This window comes from Miscanthus floridulus, chromosome 12 (assembly GCF_019320115.1).
Source record: "Miscanthus floridulus cultivar M001 chromosome 12, ASM1932011v1, whole genome shotgun sequence".
In the NCBI taxonomy this organism is placed as follows: domain Eukaryota; kingdom Viridiplantae; phylum Streptophyta; class Magnoliopsida; order Poales; family Poaceae; genus Miscanthus; species Miscanthus floridulus.
In genome coordinates, this window is record NC_089591.1 from 66,803,203 (window position 1) to 66,820,360 (window position 17,158).

A 17,158-nucleotide genomic window follows, 5' to 3' on the forward strand; every position below is an offset into this window, starting at 1 on the left:
CGGCCGGGGTACCAGGTCAGTTACACCACTCGCACTACCACGGCCCGCGCGCGCCCCGCAGCCACGGGCCACAGCGCACAGGGCGCGCTCTCTGGCTCTGCCTCCACGACGGCGACGGCTACGCCGCGACGGTAGATTCGCAGGTGAGATCGACCCGAACTCAGCTCGCTCTCGCGCGTCGTCCGTCCAGTGCGGCCTGAGCTGGTCCCCGGGGCATGCGCGCGGGTGCCAGAGCTTTCCCAAATGCTGCCTATCCCGCGAGACTAGGGTTTGTGGATCGGAGAGAAGGCTCAGGTCAAAAGACTGTTGTGGGTCATCCGCTGCAGGCTCAGCTCTGGACAAGGAGGGCGCTGTACCGTACTGCGACGTGCGATGGGCCATTGTCGATCGTCCTATTCCTATGCTTGTCGTGTTGTGCCCATCGTTCGATAGATTTCCAGTTTTTCATGGCACCACCCCGGCCGTTCGCTAGCTCAAACGTACGCACTGGAGCACTGGAGCGGGGAGAAGTACTCGCACCGTCGTCGGCCGTCGCGGCACGTCAAGGTCGAGTGAGAGCTCCAAGCCGCGCCAGCCGCCAGGCCATGCGATGATAAAATCTGATGATACCTTCCACGGTCTAGGACACAGCTCAGATCCGTACGTGCGTATACACATCCGGTTTATGATATAACTAAAAGGAAGGTTAATCGTGTGATTACTGATTAGCATTAGCGAGAACATTAGTTCACTTCTATTTCCGTTTTACTTATGCAGTCAACGGGTGGATCCGTGCATAGATCCAACAAGAAGCTTGACTGCAAAGGTAGCCTTTTCATCCACAACAACTTTCAATCTTTCATCTCGTACGTAAGTTGACGTGGGTATATACGTATGTATGAAAGATGACACGAGGTCATCTGTTAGATTGTTCTAAAATTTAAGTCCAGACAAAGGCCGTTTTTTTTTTTGGATTTGAACTGACCGACAGATCGGGACACTAAATACGGTAATACTGGATATACCTGAAATTAACCCAAAGATATCTAGAAAGGTCGGGCATAAAAAAATATTTACTACGTATATATTGGTTAGAGTTAATCACAAACCAGAACCTGCGCAGGCCTCTTCCTATAGATTTCAAAATAACAGCAATCCAATGACACGACATGTTATGATAAATAAAAAGATATTCTAGTCCCATCAGTAAATCGCCCATGTTGAAGTGTAGTGCTTCGTCCTACATACTCCAATAGCGGTGCACGCTTTTGCAGAATTGCAGTGTGCTGGCTAGAATTCGGGGTACTTTAATTTGGATTTAATTTCAAGCGCTGTCAGCATGACATGACACATTGGATCGAGCAGAGAAATCCATGACACATTAGATCGAGCAGAGAAATCCATAAAGCCGGTTGCAGCACCAAGGGTACGTTGGATCCTAGACTAAAAATTAGCCCACCTTATAAAAATATATTAAACATGAGCTAATTATGGGCTAATAAAGACTAATAGATTCTAACCACCCGTTAGCCCTCGTTAGCTCTTATTAATCCATAATTAGCCCACACTTAGGCTTTCTAATTGGTATCCAAAAATATGGACAAATTATTAGCTCCATGATCAAAACACGCCACACCTACATCTTGCATAACTGGCCAGAACAATAAAGGACAAAAGCATCTAGATTCTAGAGAATTGTGCCATTCACTTTTTAGACTTCACTAAACAATAAAGGACAAAGTACCTAGATTCTAGAGAATTGTGCCATCCACTTGTTAGACTTCACCAAATGTTCATTTGGTTGCATGGATTAACTCTTATCTAGGCCTCGTTCACTTTGCAAAAAAAATGAATTCGATAAATAGTACCACTTTCGTCTTATTTGGCAAATATTGTTTAATCGTGGACCAACTAGGCTCAAAAGATTCATCTCGTGATTTCCAACTAAACTGTGTAATTAGTTATTTTTTTACCTACATTTAATACTCCATGCAAGCGGCTAAAAATTGATGTGATGGAGAGAGAGTGAAAAAACTTGGAATTTGGATGGCATCTAAACAAGGCCCTAGACCCATAGTGCAATTCCTGCTTATTTGGTTCTCTACATGACCCATATGCACGCTAGCATTATACTAAAAGTAGACCTAGGCTCATCCGACAAAATGGTTGTTGGTGTTTCGAGTTGCCACCGACAAGTAAATTTCAAATATTGCGCGTCTGGCTCGGATGGTGTGACAAGAGGACACGAGGTTTATACTAGTTCGGACAGAATATCCCTACGTCCAATTCGTTGCCACTGCTCGTGTTACTAGCACTGAAAGTTCGTAGTAGGGGTTACAAATAGTCGAGAGAGGGACATGTCCCAAGTCTCTGGTGAGAGGAGCGAACGGGTGCCGAGAGCTCGATCACTGCTTGGCTGCGTGTTCAGGGTTTGGTGGATCGATCGAATTCGAGTTTGATGGTTTGATGCGATGTGTTGCGATCGTTGGTTCGATGCCCCCTAATGGGACGTCCTGCTTTCCTTTTTATAGGCCAAGGGAAAGCACGGGTTACAGCGGAGGAAAAAAAGAGATTCAGAAGGAGAAGAAGTCCTCCAGGATCGCTGGGTCCTTTTTCTCTTCTATGCGGGTCCCGGCGACCCTGTAGACGTCAACAGGGACAACTTCACGTCGTGGCCCTGCCCGTCACTGGCGCCATGCGCAGGCGTCGTCTCCCGGTCGTGACGCTCCATTCCGTCCTGGCAGACATCGTGGCGAACTAACGCGCTTGTCAGTGTTCGTACGAGGGTTAGCAAGAACTGCACCAGTTCGCCCGACGCTGTTCCTGATGTGAATCCTTAGGTATGGCCCGTCACGACCACAGCTTATATCGGGGCATGTCGGTCATCTCCCTGGTGTCAGAGCTTTGACCTAGGCCCATACGCTTGGACCTGGAGTGGTCGGCGGCGGTATGGGTCTCTGTCGAGCAAGAAGAAGCCCCCGACCTTAGGGTCGGGCGAGGCAGAGTTCCTCCCCAGAGGCCGAGCGAGGCGGAGTGCAAACCCAAGGGTCGAGCGAGGCGGAGCCCAAACCCAAGGGTCGGGCGAGGCAGAGCCAGCCCTTAGAGGTCGGGCGAGGCGGAGAGTCGGAGCCCGCGGCCTCGGTGTCGGGCAAAGCGGAGCCCACGGCCTCGGTGTCGGGCGAGGAGGAGGCACCCTCAGGGGTCGGTCGAGGAGGAGGCACCCTCAGGGGTCGGTGCCGGGCGAGGAGGAGGCACCCTCAATGGTCAATTTCCCATATCCACCTATGCATGCACCGCATATGCAGCACATGGCACAGACAAACCACTTATGAAGACAACCAATCACAAACTTAACAATGCAAGGATGCTACGTAGGAGAACCAATCACCAACTAATTACTTAACAAAGGATGCTACGTAGGCAAACCAAGCACCAACTAATTGCATATACTTATCCAATTATTAAAGTATCTTAAGTTATTATGCATGTGCAGATTTATGCAGCTAATTAACCAATCATACTTCAATTGAACCACAAGTACGCTCTTTTATTTAACGTACACCCAGTCCTCGTCTATTGTGAGAAGTACTCGATTCGCGTCACAAGAACCTCTTTAAAACTTACTCTAGTCCCATCATGCTGTGTCATCTTTTCCAATGGAATATATATGAGAGATCGACACGTCATAGCCAATCTACTATCCCATCCTCATTGGCTGGTTCGCGGGACTTGTAGACTAGTCCATATATAGCTCATCCTTAAGGGTCATGGTTTAACATAACATTTAGGATTATATTTTTGACAAATAATATCTACAGTACTATATTCTTCTCCTATCCATTTTCCTAGGAAAAAAAATGCGTGCTGTTCATTTCTTCGGAAAAAGTGTGCGAATCATGCAGTAAGCGAGTTCGTGCTAATAATAAAAAAATATTCTTTGCTCCATAAAAATTGCGTGCTAATTTCTTTGCTCCACAGCTGAAGTTGAATCTTTTAGCTGCGGCCAGGGGAGGAGCGCGCGGAGTTTGGAAATGTTGGGAGGAGCAAATCGCGGGATCCTCAAAAACAGAAGGAAAAAAAAGAGAGGGGAAAAATGGGAGGGGACACGGATCCACTTCGCGCTAGCTTTTTGTCAATCCATCCAAGGGAAAAATTACCAAAAATGCACGAATGTGAGAAAGCTTTGAGAGCGACGCAATTTTGCCCAGGCACCCGAAAATAACGCGCTGTGGGCTGTTGCTGTTTTACCTGGGCAGTGTTGTTCGCTTCCGGGGCACCAGCTCATTGCAAGCCAAGCGCCTGCGCCATGGCCTCCTCCCTCTCGCTTCCCGGCCGCCTCGCCGCCTCCTTAAATAGCAGCGTTCCTCCTCGTGCGCTTCCTGGCAACCTGCATGCACGCGCCGCAGCCGCCACTGATCGATCGAGCAGCTGCAATCTATCTCCGCACACGTGCAGATATATAGCACTAGTGTATAGCAGGCTGCCACCTGCTGCTACTAGTAGGTGCCTAGTCCTAGTGTGATTGGGTGTGTAGCCGATCGGAGTAGATAGAGCTGCAGCCTGCAGCCCTAACGCTGCTGCTCAATGTCTGACCGCGGTGGGCCGGCGTCGCCGCGGTCGGGGAGGCACCCCTTCTACCGCGGCATCCGGAGCCGCAGCGGCAAGTGGGTGTCGGAGATCCGGGAGCCGAGGAAGACGCGCCGCATCTGGCTCGGCACGTTCCCGACGCCCGAGATGGCCGCCGTGGCGTACGACGTGGCCGCGCGCGCGCTGCGCGGGCCCGACGCGGCGCTCAACTTCCCGCACCTGGCCGCGTCGCGCCCCGCGCCGGCGTCCACCTCCGCGGACGACATCCGCGCCGCGGCCGCGGAGGCCGCCGCGTCGCTGCTGCAGCCGCAGGAGCAGCAGCAGCAGCAGCAGCCCGCCGATCACCAGCCGGCGGCCCGTGGCGGCGCTCCTGGACCCGGCATTGCTCCCGCGGCGGCTGGAACAGCGCAGCAGCAGACCTGCGGCAGCAGCGCCGCCGCGGCGCAGCAGGAAGGCGGTAGCAGCGCTGGGAACCCCTACTTCCTGGACGAGGAGGCGCTGTTCGAGACGCCGCAGTACCTGCGCAACATGGCCGCGGGGATGATGATGAGCCCCCCGAGGTTCGGCCACAACTCGTCGGACGACTCGCCGGACCACCCGTCGTCGTCAGATGCCGGGGACAGCCTCTGGAGCTACCGTGATCCGTAGATCGATCGATACCGGATTGCATGCCAGTAGTGGATCGGAGATAGTAACAACAATAATGGATGTGGTGATGAAACTAATAAGCTCTCTACTAGTACCATTACTGCCTGCAGCTGCTGCTACTTCTACTGAACCTGGAAGCTGGGAGTGATATGGCCATATGGGGAGATAAAAGGCCGGAGCGAGGTACACATACTGGTGCCCGTCCGTTGGAGTGCCATTTTTTCTGTCCAGTCCAGGTCCAGCCGCCATATGCGCAGTGGGGATAGCTTCGGCCCTCCGCCGGAAGATGAAGTGTATCTTTCCTTCTCCTCCTTTTTACCGCTCGATAGGATGTGTGTGTTTCTCTGGTTTCTGCTGTGAAGTCACAAGGTAGTAAGGCCTCCATTTTACACTAGATTTCGCTTGGCTCTATATACCTAGCTACCTCAGTACGTGCAGTTTGGCCGTTGCAGTACATATGAATCTGCAAGGGCATATACATATACGTATGGTTATTTTGGAATGCCAAGTAGAAAGTAGGTATACGTACGTCATGAGGAGGCCTGCTGCTGTGTTGTATAAGTGGATGTTGTTGTGTGTAAAGCTGGTATTGTGCAAATTAATCGGTGTTTTGGCGGTGGATCAGCTATAAGACGTGCGCGCAGGGCATCGTTCCACCTTTTAGCCCTTCACTAAACACTCTTCTTGTACAGCTCGCACTTCGCAGTTTAGAAGCAAGTGTGTCAGTGTGTAGGCCTTTCGCTTTCGAGTGATTGGTCGGTGAAATTAAAAAATATATTGAAAAGAGAAGTGGATGGGAGTATGCATAATTAATTCAGCTCTTTGTCGTCATTCTACATATATACTACTGCTTCTGGAGATATATCTTCATCCAATCAGATCACCTATACGCATAACCAGACAACTGTTTGCTTTTCATACACCCATAGAAAGTGATAGATTTCATGTGCTATCGAACAGACTGAAGTTTCAGTATGGATGAATTTGTATTTGTTGGTGCTTGTTCAAATCTGGTTTACGTCTTTACAGTTACAATTAGAATGTTTCATTCTACTATATATTCTAGTCAATGTAGTCTATATTTCTATTATTTTTATATGTTTATGATTCGATGATTTGGTCGGATGTTACATAAAGATATCCGATTCGATTTAGAATCGACAATTTCGATAACATTTTGCCTTCCCCTGATGTTAACCCGGCGCACGGTCCAACTATGAAAAAAAAAACTCCTCATCTTCCATCTCTTTTGCTCTCTTCTCTCTTCTGTTGTTGGCCGACATTCCCTTTAATTAGATTTGCCTCTCTTGCTCCTAACTTTCTTGCTGCATGCACTGTATATATATACCATTCTGCTTAAAATTGTGGTAGTTTTTTTTTTGAGCCTCTACTCTGGGTACAGCTGTAGAATCTGTTCATGTACGAACACACACCCACACACACCACACACCCTACACACACCACGCGTACACAATCAGATCTACAACTAACACGCAGAAATGAAGACCGCGTCCTTCTTGAGATCACCGGAACCACCAAGGCTCCGTAGGCGACGGGCGCGTCGCAATCCCTCTGTATTTCCACGCGATGGAGGCTGTAGAATTTTTTTGGGAATAAATCCCAGTGAGAGACGTGGGTCGAATCCAGGATTCGAACCCACGCCGGCAGCGAGCGCACCTGGCTCAGCTAGCCAACCGAACCCAGTTCGGTTCTCAAAATTGTGGTAGTTGATATAACAGTGGGAATTTTTTTTAATTTTAACCCTTTTTTTAATATAATTTTAAATCTAACACTGCCGTTTTTTTAACTAACACTTTTGGCCGCGTCTATTGCCCTGGCGCGGCCAAAAGCCTGTGCCGCGCCATGCATGGTGGCGCGGCATAGAGCTGACGTGGCGCGGGCCGGCCGGGGGGGGGGGGGGGGCGCTGACGTGGCGGGTCCTGCCGCGCCACCGACCATGACGCGGCAGTGCCGTGCCCTGATCTGTGATGCGGTAGGAGCAGATATATATCCCGCGCGCGAGCCCGGCCACCCGCACGCACGCCTGCCCTGCCCGCCCGCCCGACGCCCGAACGCCGCCGCCGGCCGCCGCCAGCGCCCTGCCTGCGGCAACACGCGCCTGTGCCCGCCCTGTCCACGCTGCGCACGCGCCCGCCCGGCCTCGGCCGCTCGCCCACGCCGCACCCGGCCACTCCCGCCGCGCAACGCCCTAGCCGGCCGCAGCCACGAACGTTGGCGCGTCAAGGCCGTCCGCTCCTAAGGTACCTCCCTCTCGATTTCATATTTTTTTATTATTATGTAGTATAGTTAGTATTTTTTTGTATCTACTATTAATGTCTTTGACCAAATTTATATAATAGCGTACTAATATTTATGATACATAATATGTACTATTACATTAAGTATGGAGTATACTTTCGTAATAAACATATTAGGAGATAGAAATATTGATACCGTTTATTTAGTTTTGATCAAACTTAAACATATTTGACTACTCGAGAAGCAAGATGTGTATTTATTTTGAGACGGAGAGATTACTTGTAATTTTAGAACCAAAGTTTTATATGGATTGATTATGTATTTATTATCTAGTATAGTTAGGATTTTGGGTTTAGAGATTTAGGCCAGTTAGGTTAGTGAATTTGTTTGTGAACTTACTAATGTTAACTTGAATTTTGTTAATTTGAATACTCTAACGCTTTGTTTATCAATTTGTAACAGGATGGCCCCTCCCATGCAGCACCCGTTGTACCCCATTCTGGAGGTGGAGTACGACGACAAGCACCGAGCACACATCTTGAGTGACAACGACGTAGAGGTGTCCTTGCCTCCTTTGAGGCCCCACACTCACACCAGGGCGCATCAGTGGGACGAGCGTTATACGCCGTACATACGGCGTGTCGGCTTCCTCGAGCTTGTCCGTGTTGTCAACCACAGTCTTCCGCCCCTTGATCCAGCACTACTTACTGCAGCTGTGGACAGGTGTGAGTGCATTCTTTGTACGTAAACTTTCTTGTAACAAATTGGAGGCAACTAATAGTCGTTCTATTCTTATAACAGGTGGAGGCCTGAGACCCACATGTTCCACCTATCTTATGGCGAGATGACCTTGACGTTGCAGGACGTCAAGGCTATTTTAGGCCTTCGGTTGGGAGACTTCCAGTGATAGGGATAGTTGACAACGATCACTGGAGGGAGCTGGTGGCTCAGTTTACTGGTTTTCTTCCACTGGACGACGATGCTTCCAAGAAAAATAAGTGAGTAATTCAAGCCTATTTAATACTTGCATTGCTTTACAGCTGGCATCGGGTCTCATTTTCTTTGATCAATTACAGAAAAAGTTTCGGTATTTCGTCGTCCTGGATCACAGAGCGCTTTGAGTACTTGGACCCACGAGCTGAGGAGGCACAGATCGACAGGTTCGCTCGAGTGTGGCTCTGGCACTTTCTTGGTGCTTCCCTCTTCCCAGACGCCTCGGACAACACCATCAGCTGGATCTTCCTTGACATACTTCGCCAGCCGTGGGAGAACATAGCGGGGTACAGCTGGGGCAGCGCAGTTCTGGTATGGACGTATCGATAGCTATGCGTTGCCTGCCGTCGCACCTCAGGACATGCGAACCTTGGGGGTTGCTCCTACCTACTCCAGGTTTGGTGTTGGGAACGATTGCCCGTTGGGAGGCCCCTTAATAATGGTTTACCGGCAAGTACTTCGGTTTATTATATTCTTCCAGGCAGTTAGATATGATGAGATTATTTGTTGCTAATTCATTATCGTGTTCAATGCAGCAATAGAACGGGCATGATACACTCCCTACAGCTCTGTATATCTGGACGGAAGCACAGTTAGTTAGAGGGAATGCGTGGCGCAAGTACGGAGAGTATACAAACGGTCTCGACGTCCTAACACAGCACCAGGTTACGCTCTCTATACTATCGTAGCAGTGTCTTCTTCGATGTACACTATATCATAACCTAACACAATTACGAATTTTTAGGTGTTTTGGTGTCCTTGGGATTCTCCGGAGCTCCAGGACTATCTAAGTCCTGTCACTAGGGACGAGTCACACGAGTATCGCTGCGACGTCCCTCTTATTTTCTTCCATGTGGTTGAGATTCACTTGCCCATCCAGGTCTATGGACAGTTTAGAAGAATGACAGGCTGCCCACCACCGCTTTACTCCACCAATCAAGTATTGCACGGGTGCGTTATCGATTAATAACAATGCTACAATTCAGATGTGTGTTTGGTACAACTAATATCGTTTTGTTGCAGGTTTGACCGCAGGAAGAGGTACACGACCAAGGATTGGCGCGTGACACACAGCTTGTACATCCATTTGTGGTAGACCAGGGTACCACATGCGGTCCTTGCGGGTCCTCCACACGACCAGCACACCTTCGATGAGTACCTGCGGTGGCTTTACAGGTCTACGAAGACACATATCAAGCCTCTGTACACTGACATGATGATTGACGAGGACTCGGAGGAAGATGTCATCGAAGATGTGTACGACGTTACCACTAGGGAGGACACACAGCTACAGAGAGCTCCGCTTCAAAGATATGTGGTAAGATACTTGAATGGTACAATTTGTTATCCTTTTGGTATTAAGTATGTGTACTAAAACTGTCCAACCGCGTTTTTATACCCAGACGACACAATTGGCAAGGCTGTCCAACGAAGCAGCGTTCCGGCTTCACGAGTCTAGAGGGCAGGGGCCAGGCGTTCTTGCGGCTTTTGTGGAGGTAAACATAAACTTGTCCGTTTCGAAAATATGTCTTTATTGTATATGCGTTTGGCTAATGAACTAACTTTAACGTCTATTTATGTAGAAGGTGAAGAAGAGCTGTAGGAAGCTAGCTCAGAAGTTGAGCTGCATGGACACTCCTTATGAGGAACCACCACTCCCCGCACGGTCGGGTGGCACGTCTTCAGCCTCTTTGAGGACACCAGCCGGCTCTTCTCAGCCGATGATGCAGGGTGCCACTTCCGCGGTGCGTACACCACCACATCATAGCGCTGGGAAGGACCCTGCAACCGAGGACGAGGAGGAGGACGATGACGATGACGACGAACCCCCGGGCTTCCGCGGACAGCATGGCCAGTGGGACGAATGGCCGCAGGACGAGATCGGCATGTCTCAGCTAGGTGGTGCCTCGTTTGGCACCCAATGAGCCTCATAGGTACTAACAAAGATAGTCTGTTTCAATACGTAGGCTCCATGATCTAACAATCATAAAGAATTATAAGTAATCGTGCATATCATATACCTACAGGGTACGAGCCGTACGCACCGTCGACGCGACTATACCGACGTTGGCTACACTCCCAATGTGTTGCCAACAAATCCGAAGAGACAGAGGCGTCCGAGAGATCCTTACACTCCTGGGTCTTAGTTTGTTTATGTCAAACGAATATTGGCATCCGAAACTTACGGGGTTATTTGGTTATGTTATGTCAAAACAATGAATATGTTATGTGGCAGCTTGTCAACTTGCTTCTTATTCGTTTCGTTGAGTCGTGGCAGCACTACCGGCGAGATTAAGTACCCTGTGTTCGGGAACCGACAGTCCCGGCGTATCTGGACACCGGTGGCAATTTTTCGTAATTGATTAGCTAAAATGGTGCATAACCGTATTATGAAAGACGAAAAACTAATTATTGGCTTATCAAATTCTCTATTCGGCCGTGAAAAAAAACTCAACAAAATACGGGCGCGACGCGTTTCGATTCTACCATCTAGGTAGCCTGGGCTGACGGCAGGCGCAGCGGCCAGGTGGTGTGGCTGCTCGTGCGATATGGTTGGTCTAGCCGTGCAACGCAACAGGGCGCGACACTGCCGCGCCATGGTCGGTGGCGCGTCAGTACCCGCCACGTTAGCGCCCCCCCCCCCGACCGGCCCGCGCCACGTCAACCCTGTGCCGCGCCACCATGCATAACGCGACACAGGCATTTGGCCGCGCCAGAGCAATAGGCGCGGCCAAAAGTGTTAGTTAAAAAAAACGACAGTGTTAGATTTAAAATTATATTTAAAAAGGGTTAAAATTAAAAAAAATCACAGTGGGCCGGTATACCTTCCTCTGCCTTTTTCATGTCTAGCGCATGGTGGATGTTATGAATTCTAGCCCCAGTAACATTACAAATCAAGAATTTCAAAAAAAAATGTGAGTGAAATTCATTCATATTTTAGCTCTACTTTAGACAAATCATATAGGGTGCAGTAAATCTGATATTACCGGACCACTTTAGTGTAAGTTAGCATAAGTTATAGTCCCATGACCAATACACAAAAAAGGATTTTCTAGAGAAATCAATATTACTACACTTTTAATGTAAGATCAATTCAATTGCATTTGGAAAAAAATACAAGCTTTGATAAATGATAAGGGCAGTTCCAATGGTGCATTGATGATGGTTTCTATCCTCGTTAAATGACTTGCCACGTAGGCAAAACGCTGACATGGCAACGTAATTAATGAAGAAAGAGAGCAAAAATAATAGAAATGGTTTCTTCATGAAGAAATTAGGTCTACTCTTGACCCAATGCACCAAGAAACCATGAAATCGCCATTGGGGAGAAACCACCAGTTTCTAGGGAGCTCATGTCGCACTCCCATTGGAGAAAGAAGATAGATTGGTAGAGAGAAAGAGAAAATAATTATTACTCATAGAAACCATGGGTTGAAAAGCAGTACTTTTTTGGTGCGGTATCCTATGTTATAGAAACTATTAGTTTCTTTCATTGGGACTGCCCTAACTGATCCACTGAGTTTGAAACCCTAGTATATAAATATAAAGACGAGCTCCCCTAGCCTTGAAATACTAGGCAAGGTCGATCAATGTGGATCACCACCCTACCCTTCATTGGTGGTTGTTTCAGCCATTAGTTTTTTTTGTATATTTGTCTTTGTCCTTCCTCTCTTTTGTTCTTGTAAAACCTTGGCACCTACTTGTGGGGTTGTTCGCTTGAGATGAATTTAAGTCAAAACGGCTGTTTCGAAGTATATCACTAAGAAGGAGAACAGTACAACTACTTTAGCATTCGCTCCTACTTTGTTACTCAAAATGAGTCTGGTGTTACTCAAGAGATATATAGTTTTCATACTTGTTACACGTAGAATCATATTTTCAGTGGATGGTTTCTTTAAAAACATTTTTTGTCCAAACGACACTTATCTTCTCTATTCTGTCATCTGCCTATCATATCAATTTATATCATATTTCCTGTGTAGACATAGTTTTTTATATACTTCCTTACTTCCAAAGACACATCATTATTTTGCTTAGTTTGTTGCTGGCACCTTAATTAATGGCCACATAAATCATCATAATTAGTTTCTAGTTTGGACTGCCTTTAGTAGAACTATATATAAAAAAACATCATTAAAAATAGCTCGTGGAACAAAAGAGTGTGCCCGATCTAACAATAGCTTGTAGAACTTGTGTTTCTTCACCATTTCATTTAGTTTGAGATGCAGTAGTTCCCATTTTTCTACATTGCAGAAACAAAACATTTATATGTCCTCCAAAACTCTTCGATCACCATCATGTTCCATTTTCTCTAAATATCCCTGGATTTTGTAGTTCTTGCTTTATTTTTGGTAAAAGTAACTCAATGAAATAATTTTATATTGTCCCACCAACCAAGGCCTGTTTGAGACACAACACTGATTAATTAATGGTTCACGAGGAAGACTTTGGGATCACTTACGCTTACTGCCGCGGTGTCGGCAAAACTGATACTCATCAGTGTCATTTCCTGCCAAATTTCCCTTTTAAGGATGGTACTAGATTGTGATGCTATTTCATGTCTAGGAAGTTCATTGATATTATTGAATCTTTGATTTATCCATCGGGAAATCAAAATACTACTAATATGTCCCTATCCTTTTCGGTACAAAAGTTAAGTACTACCAAGCTGTACTTTCCGAAGCTGAACCGTGCAAAGCTTGTGAAATGGAAAAGAAGTAGAGCCGCAGCAGTACCCAACCAAACCAAAGAAACAGCTATCTAGCAACCACCAGAGAAACAAAACAGGCAACAGCTACTCGCGGCCAGGCCCCCTCCAGAAGCAACACGTGTCTGTGCCTTCCAGCGAGCAGCTGATCGACACGCATGAGGGCACTACCGACGAAACGACAAAAGCCACTGCCATCTTTACGCTGCCCGGGCGCACCGGCATGGGGCTCCGCGCACTTCCGCAGCCGCTGAGCCGTCGTCCGCATCTGGCCTGGCCCGTACTCTGCGCCACTGACCAGTGACCGCGCACGCGCTCCCTGCCTGTGCTTGCCCGACGAGACGATCGAGCACGGCCAAAGCGCGGCTTGGCCGTTGGCGAGGGGCCCTACTGCGCGTCTACGCCTGGCGGATCAACAGGCCGCAGCCCCCGGTGGCAGTGGCACGGCGGCGGGCGGGTGGCCGCGGTCCAAAGTCGAAACGAACCGAATCATGGCGTCACGGACGTAGGGTTGTCATCGGACTGTTCGTGCCCCCCCCCCCCCCGGTCCCCGCCGTGCATTTGTCCCTGAGCGAGCCACAGGGGAATCTGGCGTCCTTGGGAGTCACTGGCCAACAAACCGTGGCCATGGATCACTTTCGGCACTGTTCCGACAACATCAACAAGGCCGGGCGCAAGTTCCCTTTTATAGGTGCATAATTGACCCGACACACACAGATCAAATGGCGCGTCCGGCCCTGTTATTACTGTAGATCGGCTGCCAACCTTTTGGATATAATAAAGTATTTGGTACTCACTGTAGATTTGGACGCTATCTCTATTTCCAAAAGAAGATGGGCAGCCTTCACCCGGCAGCAGAATTACAAGCTGAGTGAGGACGAATCTACGAGTAGGGCCCAATCCCGTGGACGGCGGACCCATCCGGAGCACTGAGATGCAGATGCATCTAGCTCGTGGACCTGTTCAAAACCGGCGCTGTCATCGTCAGCTGAAAAGCTGCAAGGCCAAGAAGAAAGACCCATACGGCTCCGACACAGATCACCCGCTCCTGCGAGTCCAACTCACACGGGTCCACGTCAGTCCGTCCGCTTTAAAGCCCAACTAAATCTCCATCCTTCTCCTTGGGGCTTCTTTCAACGCCAGCCCTCATCAACAAAGCCCAGCCCACCACCGTGCTGGGTGACCGAGTCCGCCTCCCGCCCCCATGCCTGCGCGTTGCGCGCGTCCCTATCCGCTTCCGCGCGGCCACCAGCTGGTCCGACAGCCCGCGCGAGCCCAACCCGCCACCATCCCATCCTGCGCGGACCCGGCTCGCGCGCATCGGACATCGCCCTTTCGCCTGGCTGGCGCCCCTTGTGTCACGCCGCGTTGCAGCAGTGCACGCGCCCGTCCGTACGTCCCCGTCCCCGTCCCCGTCCCCGTCCCCAACTAACCCATCCAGCTATCCGAGCGACCGAGCCATATAAATATAAACCGTCGCCCGCCGCTTCCCTCCCAAATTCGAACCAGACCAGGCCACACAATCCAAGACGCTTCTCGAGCGTGAACTGATTGATCACTGATCCATGGACTGGGCGTGCTACGGCAGCAGTGGCTACTCGACGACGCCGTCTCCTCCGGCGGGCGGCGTTGGCGGCGGGGACGACGCCGCCGCCTACATGACGGTGTCCTCGGCGCCGCCGAAGCGGCGCGCGGGGCGGACCAAGTTCAAGGAGACGAGGCACCCGGTGTACAAGGGCGTGCGCAGCCGGAACCCCGGGCGGTGGGTCTGCGAGGTGCGGGAGCCGCACGGTAGGCAGCGGATCTGGCTCGGCACCTTCGAGACCGCCGAGATGGCGGCGCGAGCGCACGACGTCGCCGCGCTCGCGCTGCGCGGCCGCGCCGCGTGCCTCAACTTCGCCGACTCGCCGCGCAGGCTCCGCGTGCCCGCGCAGGGCGCCGGCCACGACGAGATACGCCGCGCCGCGGTGGAGGCGGCCGAGCTGTTCCGCCCGCAGCAGCACAATGTGGGTGGTTCCGAGCCGGCGGCGGTCGCGGCGCCCTGCGCACAGGGGAGCGGCGGCGGCGGCCTCGGTGGCGACTTCACTTACTACCCGATGGACGATGGGCTGGAGTTCGAAATGCATGGGTATCTTGACATGGCGCAGGGGATGCTCATCGACCCACCGCAGCCGACCGCGTGGATCGAGGACGAGTACGAATGCGAGGTCAGTCTTTGGAGCTACTGATCGAGCGCCATTTGGACCGACCGAGCCGGCTTTGGTACCAACGATTGATCCTGTGTACAGCTTATGGTGTGCTGATGTCTGTACTGTTTCCCTGCTCTTCTGACGAAATGCGGTGCAGTCAGAAGGTGCAGAGGAGTGTGCTTAGGTTTTCAGCGGTTGTGTCTGCACATTTGGCACTGGCGTTAACAGGCCAAGGTTAAGGTAGCCTTGGCGCCAGGTATGACGCTTGGTGCAGGCGCCCTCTTATCAGTAAGATAAGAATCACATGGTGTAATAAACAGCAGAGCCTGCTGAGTGTTTGAACCTGCAGCTGCAGCGATGTTAATGAAGTTGCCGTGTGGTTGGCTGAAGATTTTTAGTGGAATTTACCTGAAAATGTATGTTCTATGGATGAATGTCCGCTCCAGGAGCAAAATATAAAGATTGGAAAAGGGAGGCAAAGATTCATCCCTGTATCTATATGTTCCAACATTTTGAATTTGCGCAGTTCAGGCTATTACTGACAGCAAAGGATTTTGCTGCCACATCTGTAGCCCGGATAATTGATCCTCGAGCATGCTTGCAGGTCATGGGTCTACGGTCGGATTTCTGCAAGGCTGCTTCTTCAAACGATCTTGTTTGCGGTGCTATTTTAGCATTCCAAGAGCCTTCCCCATTGACCTACACTTCAGTTTCAGATTTCCCAAAAGGTAGCCGACGTGTCGGACGAGGTGACGCACGGTTGTCGCTTTCGCAGCATATTGCTCAGATCACATGTTTGCAAGCTTGAATCGGTCAGAGCTCGCGCCGTTGTTGATGTTTCTCGCGAGTTCTAAGGTCTCACTCCAGATGCATTGCAGTGTTGGACAGTACAGTTGCAGGCAGCTGAATAGGACTCGGCTGTCACTTCTCCATGTCACTTCTAACTTCAGAAGGACGCTTCCTGGGGCAGATTTCAGAAAGGCTGCCCGCCCGGATGCAGAGGATGAAGACTTCAGAAAGAAGCACTTCGGTTTTTCAGTCTCCACGTGACTGTGCCAAACTGAGAATTGTCCATAGGATAGGTAGATAGAAACAGTGTGTGCTCCTCCTGCGTATTCTGAATATTCACTGTGGTTAGCATCTGACAGTTGATCTCCTATTATTTGAACGGGGCATCTCGAGAATTTTCTGCATCAACAGCTATTGAATAGCCACTTCCCAGGAGTTTTGGGGCAAACCGATCCTACCTTTGTCTTCTGGATCAACCAAAAACATCGACCAGGACTAATCTGATGTTTTTTTTTTTATTTCTCCACTCATATAAATGAAGCTACCTTTTGCAGCATATACATCTCCAAATTTGCACTTTATGGAGAATATAAGGCACCAACGACAACATCGACCAGGACTAATCTGATGTGACAAAGACAAGTCCCATTTGATGATGTATGAATAAGGGGAAAGAATTATAGATTAAATATTTCCTCCTGTTTGTTGTAAGTTCTGAATCTGCCTAAATTGGGTGGTCCGGTTTATGCTTACAACAGAGTCAACCCTCTCTGTAATAAATTTATTGTTTGTTGTGTATGGAGTTGGGAACCTGTTGTTTCAGTGCTACTATGTCTAATAGATTTATGTACGTATGTTGGTGCGATTTATTGCAACCTTTTTAAAATCACTTTTAAGCATTCTATGACACCATTTCATATGCCTCTTGGCGCTATCGCTTACCCCATAATTTAGCATCTTGTGTTTTCGGAGCATGTTTCAAAAATGAAGGAAAACAAGCATCTAG

At 49.5% G+C, this 17,158-nt stretch overlaps 2 protein-coding genes across 2 annotated transcripts; both read left to right on the plus strand.

Annotated features, from left to right (window-relative positions):
• Positions 1-3,967: 3,967 nt before the first annotated feature.
• On the plus strand, positions 3,968-6,006 carry LOC136498158 (ethylene-responsive transcription factor ERF027-like). Its single transcript, XM_066494113.1, has one exon. The coding sequence runs from the start codon at positions 4,564-4,566 to the stop codon at positions 5,212-5,214; it is 651 nt and encodes a 216-aa protein (XP_066350210.1). The 5' UTR covers positions 3,968-4,563; the 3' UTR covers positions 5,215-6,006.
• An 8,654-nt stretch (positions 6,007-14,660) lies between these two features.
• LOC136497658 (dehydration-responsive element-binding protein 1E-like) lies at positions 14,661-15,857 on the plus strand. Its single transcript, XM_066493502.1, has one exon. It carries the CDS (start codon positions 14,740-14,742, stop codon positions 15,400-15,402), a length of 663 nt encoding a protein of 220 aa, XP_066349599.1. The 5' UTR covers positions 14,661-14,739; the 3' UTR covers positions 15,403-15,857.
• The last annotated feature ends 1,301 nt before the right edge of the window (positions 15,858-17,158 follow it).